Source organism: Arthrobotrys flagrans, assembly GCF_004000055.1.
Source record: "Arthrobotrys flagrans strain CBS H-5679 chromosome Unknown unitig_1, whole genome shotgun sequence".
Classification (NCBI taxonomy): Eukaryota; Fungi; Ascomycota; class Orbiliomycetes; order Orbiliales; family Orbiliaceae; genus Arthrobotrys; species Arthrobotrys flagrans.
In genome coordinates, this window is record NW_027137556.1 from 3,826,636 (window position 1) to 3,834,061 (window position 7,426).

Below are 7,426 nucleotides of genomic sequence, written 5' to 3' on the forward strand. Positions count from 1 at the left end.
GCAGAAGCTGTGGGAATATTAGGGGTTTCCGAAACCTAAAACCTGTTAAACAAGGATTCCGGGGAGACGGCCGGGTTCAGGGTCCTTACGTGACAGGACCTCATCAATTAATGTCTTTCGTCCCGAGCTTGGTAGCGGGATTGGGGAGCCAAGTATACGACAGCGTGATCCAGAATTATCTCTTTATGTCTATTCTATTAGCAATTGGGAAAGTATGAACCGAGCTTCCCATGTCAATGTGGTACTATCAACGATTAGATCTTCCAAGCCAAGAGAATCAGAACCCCGACAATGGAAAGAAAACTGTCGAAGGTCATCCTTCCGGAACTTTTTTTTGCCTTCCAGAAAAGAAAGAAGCGTGGATGTGTTTCATGCAGCCACGTTGGGTCCTACATACGGACCGTATTGCATTGCTCTCTAGAAGTTGACATTTGACACCCTACAGACTTCGAGTTCTAGAATACAGCGGTGCACACTTCTAGATTTTATCGGTGTTAATGCCGCTGCTGCTCAGTCGTACGTATGTAAAGCATGACACCTCGCTTCGATATCGTCGTTGCACGTTCCCATACCTGCACGCATGTTAATGCACCTAGCTTCGTCACAGGGGACATTCGTTCTTTCCCAGTCAAGCAAGTCACACACAAAGGCTGAAGCGAAGGCGGCCATCAAAATACCCGAAATGAAGTATCTCGCTCTATCTCGCTCGGAATATTATTTTCAGCATCACGATCGGACGATTATTGACTAGCAGGTCGGGGAATCGGGAAGCTATAGGCGATTTTTTTGGGATCCTTCCATGTACGTTTACCTAAGTCTATGCATGGGCTAATATTTAGTTTCTTGGAGTTTCTTGTTGGCTGTTTTTCCCTGTTGACCGGCACAACCAGCTGCTCCATATGCCGTGGTGTAGATGTATATCCAAGGAACGGCTTGATTCCTCGCTCACTGTGTCACATTCTTTAAAGGCGCCTACATCGGATAAATTCTCCTTTCCTGTATTGACGAGGGCTGAATGTATGAAACGACCCACTTTCCGTCCCGGGTTTTGAGGTTACGGACAAATATTCCAGTGAACAAATATCAAGACATCATATCTGATGATCAGTGAGCAGGGAGCCGGGTATAAGATATTGCGATAATTTATCTTGCGAGAACTGCTCGTAGACTGAAAACTATTACCTACAGTGGGGGACTCTACTTACCTATTCAGGAGTCTAGTTCGTTGCACGGGATGTTTAAGTTGTCTTATCAGATCATCAAGAGGACAGGTCAATTTCTAGGATCTATTTCATGAAGTGGAGGACCTGACTGATATCAAGATTTGTTCTAGATGGCCACTTTGTTTTCTCTCTTGTAGGTTTAGTTGGGAAACTTTCTATAACATCCTTCTTCGACATCGAAGCTAAACGACAACTATCCATATTTTCCTCATGAATTAAACCAATAGTCTTACGAAAGACATAACCTAGTCTCCGGAAGACATAAAAACACGCGAGCGACCGTTAACCGCTGTTAATTTGTGGAGGCTGGGACACAAGACCAAAGCGACCCCCCAATTTCAATGAACCGCTAACCCTCCCAAATAAACCATATCTCCAAGATGCCCAAGGAATCCGAGAAAAATGTGGTCTGCCTTATCTCAATTTCATCCCGCTGCGGACAATATACCAGTTTTTGAAGTGGCACTCGCCAATATTGCAACTACTAACCCGGAGACATGCAAGCCAGAAGTGTCTAGGCGAAATTGACACATCCTTTTCAGCGGCTGCCCCCAACCATCGTCAGCGGAGTCCCACATTAGTAACATGTTAAGGCTTAGTTATACGTTATCAGTTGAGGGATATTTGAGTATTCAAGCCTTCGAAGCGGAGCAAGAACTAGCGAATTCTTCGAATCGTATTTGTATCAGGGGGACTCATGGTTTGTGCTCGACCTGCTGGAGCTAAACGATTGTATATTCCCAAGCTCTTAGCAAGAGAAGTTAGAGCGGTAGACGCCAACCTTAAAGTTCAAGCACCAGGTTCTAGTTTTCCTTCACGTATTTAGCTTATGGCCCGGTGACATGTCACCTATGTTCCCTCGTTTATAGCCTTTCATCCGTGAGAAGCTTAAACCATAGGCTATCGGTATACCAAGCCGAAGGCCTAGCGGACGAGAACTCTAAGGCGTGTCAGGAACCCCTCTAGAAAAAGAATGCCAAGCCGAGAAACTGTGACATCCGATAGCCTCGAGCCCTATGAAAAAAAATCTACACAGTATGCAGAGTCAACGTGTTATAGCGCTGATATAGCTCGCCCTCACTATACTAGAAGAAGAAATTACAGGCGCTCCCCGCTCCTCTGAAGGCTCTGACTTGTTAAACTTTTAGAAATCCTATGTTGTGATCGACACAAAAGTACCCGTACTCGCCTGCATATACGCATAGAGAGGTTCTTTTTCTTCAGGCCAAAGTTCTAACACTGAAGAACTTATCTGTATAAAATTTACACTCCTTCGCTCCGGGAAGAAAAGAACATATCGGTAACTCCTAAATTCGAAATCTACGCCCAATCGAAGGAAAGAATCCCGAAGGAAGGAACAACCTTTGTAGTTCAACATTTTCTCGAATATTCGCTATATATATTGTTATTTATAATGAATATTATTATATATGTTTTGTATCTTTAGGTCTATAACACATACTTTATAACTACTTAATCCCTTCGCTAAATCTAGCTGCCTCCATGCCTGGTGTCCCCATTTTTAAATACAAGGTGAAAAGCAAAATCTACGGGGATACTCGTCTTTCCGAAGCCACGCCCTCCGGCATACATATGTCAATTGCGTGCACGCTGCAACCGAACCAAAAAGGGTAAATCATTGCGGTTCCGGATCAGGCCGTATCCATCGCTTATACTTCGTTTTTCCAGATTTACCTCGCATAAGGCGGCCCAAGAGGGTGTCAAGGGTGTCAGCGTATCGGCGTACCAGTTCATTTTCCAGGATTTTCTCTGAGCTCATAGAATCATTACTGTTTCTGCTATAGTAAGAAACAATTACAAGTGTCTATACCATCCCCCGCAATGGAGAAGTTAACCGGTTTCAAAGGCTCAGCAGAGGGGTTCTTTGACCCAGTTTAGGCAAACATCTACACTTAGGTCGAGTAGAAAATTTACAACCTCCGCAACACAACGGAGGCACGGTGTAGCTAGAGCTAGAGGTCTCCACTCTTCTCGTTAATTACGTTAAAAGGACACTGCGACGCAGCATCGATCGCATATGAGAAGCAAAACGCGATAAAGAATGCGGGTATAGAAGATGATATAGGCTTGGCAGTAAGGGTTTTAATGGTTTGGTTTCGGCTTGGTTTGCTTGATTATGTTGAAGAATGTAACATGTTCACTCGTACGATCACGGGGTGTTATGGATCTGAGGTCCTCTAAAAAAAAATCGAATTCTTTGTCCATGTAATTATTAAGGTATCGGTCTCTATCTATCGTGAGGCTTAGTTTCAAGGCCAGACGCCAGCGTGCACTGAACTATGATAAATAGTGGTCCTCAAGTCTCCTAAGCTCTTTCATTTTCTTCTCATCATCAAGTAGTAGTCTCGGATTTCATCCAGTCATTCACTCTTTCAATCACATTCATTCCTTTGAGTACCTTAAAATCAACCTTCTACACTCTTTTTAGAAGCAAAATCAACTCATTCCTTTCACAATGAAGTTCACTGGAATCTTTCTTGCTATTGCGCTCGCTGCTGAACATGCCACTGCTAGCCCATATGGCTACGACGGTGATGCAAGCGCAGAAACCGTCAGTACGTAAATACTACACTATTAATTACCATGTTTACATTATTTTTCATATGATACTAACTCGTTACTCCTTTCGATAATTAGCTGTCACACGTACTCACACTGCCACCGTTTCCGGCAATGATAACACTATTACAAAGACTACTACTTGTACCCGTACCACCACCGTTCCAGGAAAGGATGTTATAAAAACCGTCACTGAAGAGGGAGAGCCAAAGACCGTCACGAAAGTACAAACCATTCCTGGGAGAGATATAACCAAGACTCTACTTCCTAAGGAGATTACAATCACCAAAACTGAGACTGAGGACCCACCAGAGGCCCAGACAGTTGTAAAGACGGTGACCGCGCCAGGAAAAGACATCACAAAATCCGTAACAATTCCGGGCAAGGATGTTACAGTCATAAATACGGTGACCGCGCCAGGAAAAGACATCACAAAATCTGTAACAATTCCGGGCAAGGATGTTACAGTCATAAAGACCGTTACCGAAGACCCACCAAAGGCTGAAACTATCACGAAATCAGTGACAGTTCCAGGAAAAGATGTTACCGTCACAAAGACAGTCACTGAAGACCCACCAAAGGCTGAGACTATCACAAAGACAATCACCGGGCCGGGTTCGACTGTTACCAAGACAGTCGACAAACCTATCACACACAGTCTGCGAACGACAATCACCAAATTTGTCACAGTCGATGGGGAGCCCAAGACAATCACCAAGTCAGTTACCATCGATGTACCTGCTATCAAGACCACTATTACCGCTCCACCAGTCACCAAGACCATCACTGTTACAGTTCCTGCTGAAGACGACACCGCCTACGGTTATAACAGACGCGTGCGCAGACGTTTCTTCTAAGCGATCGAAATTCGAACGTGGTTTGGGAAAATTGTATGCTAGCTTATGTGTTGACGCACGATCAGATGTTGATTGGATTTGGGAAGCAAAGGGTTTACGATTTTATGGGAAATTTCTAAGATATCTATCTTATGAGGCATTAGAGGTCTTTGTTTTACAGTATTTTAGACTTGCAAAATTAAATTGGCGTTTCCAGATTAAAATGATGATCCTTTTGCGTTGAGAATGTAGTATTTTTGAAAGGTCTCTCGTCACCAGCCTCATTGGATGGCTATAAATGCGCATTGATTCTGTAATGCTGTAGTAGGAAATACAAGTGGGCACATATCTCGTATCTCTGTACAGACGCAGGGATATATTACCGCACGGTGTTTCACGGGCTTTTCAGATGGCTTTTGCGTTATAAAACGTTTAATAGGCATTTTAAGTCATCTTTGTGGCTCTAAAGGCCGCTTTAAGACGGACGTAAAGTTCTAAAAACCCTCAATTTACCCTATATTATTTATATGACTGGAATGACCTTTATCTAACGGTAAAGCTGGTCTCGCGTCACTTCGTGTGTTTCTAGCAACGAGACCAGTTGATTAATCTCCTGCTTGTTCTTAGAATATTCCGGGCCATAACCTCAAGCCAATATGAGAAGATGCTTTCGTAACCAACTTCTGCTGAGTAATTTTACCTATAGTAATTCCAAGGCCATGGTGAAGAACATGTTAGAGTTAGGGAATGAGAATAAAGGCAAAGAGTTTTCACTTTTATTCTTCCTAGGCTTAGTAGGATTCCATGATCCTGATCTTCTCTTCCATACAAATGTTACATACTTTAGGGCTGAAGTTATGATGCCTGAGTTCCCCCCAACCACACAAAGAGAATATATACAGCCTGCCTCTATCAATATATATCTTACATAAGTAGTCTAATAATAAATATATACAATGATAAATAAGGTATTATTAATGGGCCACGATTGCAAAAAAAGTGTGGAGAAGTATCACCCAGTATTCCAATAAACCCGCCACGATATCAATGCAGGCGTAGAACCGCCTCAATCATCATCGTCATTCTTCTTACCTTTCTTTGCCCTCCTCTCCTTCAAACTAGCTCTAGCATCTTTAACCCCCTGTCTAACCCCTCCCTTCTTTCCTATATTAAAACCCCATTCCCTCAAATTCTGCACGAGCTTTGGAGTAACTGCTGCTGCTAACGGTACCCTGAAGAATATCAAGCTCTTATGCACCGCATATGCCAATATCAACACTGTCCAGACACTCGCTTCCCCTCCATTACCATTTTTCACAGCCCCTTGTCCCACCACCGCCCCTTCACCATGAGCCAAAGCGTCGATATCACCTCCAATACCAACCGCCACGCTCTCAGCTTCGACCTTAGCTTCCTTTATAGCAGCCGGTCTAAACTGCCGTATTGCCTCCGGCATTATATTCCAAAACCCATCGACAATAATATGTTCATAATGTGCGATTTTCTCCGTCCCAACCATTTTCACGAAGAGGAAACAAAATGGGAAGTCCAGAACCGATAGGAGGAAGTATACACCGACAGCAGACATGCCATACTCTTTGAATAAAGCGCGCATACGCTCTCCGATTGTCTGGCTGTGACCATTGCCATTTGCTGTTGCGGAAGAAGAGAAGTATCGGCTGGCTAATGGACGACGGGAAGATGTTGAAAATTGTCGGGTGGAGACGGAAGGTTTGGAGTTTCGTAGGGTTGAGAGGACGGAGGAGAATGGAGAGGGAGAAGTGGGTTTTAGAGGGTTGGAATGGGTGAAGTATCGTGGGTTGAGGAAGTTGGTGCGTCGGGCGGCCGGGGAGGTGAAGAATGTGGGTGGGATTATTGCTCGTTTGAGGGCCGCTGTTGCGGCGGGTCTTGCGGCCATGATGGGTTTATTTGTGAGGGAAGCAGTGCGGTGGAGGGGGGACCATGTACAATAGGATTAGGAGGTCATAATATTAAAGACTGCATCGTCGTCGTTCGAGTGGGATGAGGGTGGTGGCGTGAGGCTCGTGGGTGGTTGTTGAGAGGGTTCGGAATCGGAGTTAGCGGCTGGACTGCCGAGATAAAAGCCGAACAGGCCGAACAGGCCGAAGATAAGGTCACGTGGTAGCAGGCAACACCGAAAGACTGCATGGCTGCGACGAAACATTGAAACGTCACTACAAAGACCGTTTGTGATATCATATCATTAAGACCGTTACAGTCTGTGACCGACGACGAACCTTACCTGTATTATTGGCCCCGATTTCATCATGTCGCTGAGTAATAAATCCACGTGACGCAGCCGTATCCCAAAATATCTTCCTTCGAATTCATTGTATACATGCAGTGGTGGCAATCGAGGTCGACGCGGTCAGTCAATTGTAACAATCTAGAAACTGTACATACGGTCTTTGTAACGGTTATTACATAACCCGCGCTACCACTCGCTCACAGCTGACAGCTACCGACAATGAACCTACAATCCGAAATCCGAACGATTCCGACGGACACCTTGAAGACGACGGAGAACAGTTGTACAATCGAGGCTTAAGTTAAGCCACCGAGTATCAAGTACTGTCTAGATGACTTGAGCTTTCCCAAAAACACCGTCTACTACTTAAGTGTATCTCGGAAATTTATATTTAAAGAAACTAAAACATCGACGTCACTTCATCTGACCGCGGTACCGCCTCTAGATATCTCAATCCAGCATCTTGCATTATCAAAGAGCGCTATAAACTACAGAGCTCGAGCTCCAACGGCTAGAAA

The 7,426-nt window shown here is 44.4% G+C and overlaps 3 protein-coding genes across 3 annotated transcripts; 2 read left to right on the forward strand and 1 right to left on the reverse strand.

The window, feature by feature from the left end:
• Positions 1 to 2,726: 2,726 nt before the first annotated feature.
• Positions 2,727 to 2,997, forward strand: DFL_009159 (uncharacterized protein; the record flags this gene model as incomplete). Its single annotated transcript, XM_067639001.1, has 2 exons — positions 2,727 to 2,854; positions 2,913 to 2,997. 2 exons carry the CDS (start codon positions 2,727 to 2,729, stop codon positions 2,995 to 2,997), a joined length of 213 nt encoding a protein of 70 aa, XP_067486834.1.
• Positions 2,998 to 3,699: 702 nt separating this feature from the next.
• DFL_009160 (uncharacterized protein) lies at positions 3,700 to 4,660 on the forward strand (the record flags this gene model as incomplete). Its single annotated transcript, XM_067639004.1, has 2 exons — positions 3,700 to 3,799; positions 3,882 to 4,660. 2 exons carry the CDS (start codon positions 3,700 to 3,702, stop codon positions 4,658 to 4,660), a joined length of 879 nt encoding a protein of 292 aa, XP_067486835.1.
• A 1,045-nt stretch (positions 4,661 to 5,705) lies between these two features.
• Positions 5,706 to 6,557, reverse strand: DFL_009161 (uncharacterized protein; the record flags this gene model as incomplete). The annotated part of the gene is made up of 1 exon (XM_067639005.1): positions 5,706 to 6,557. One exon carries the CDS (start codon positions 6,555 to 6,557, stop codon positions 5,706 to 5,708), a length of 852 nt encoding a protein of 283 aa, XP_067486836.1.
• Between the last annotated feature and the right edge of the window lie 869 nt (positions 6,558 to 7,426).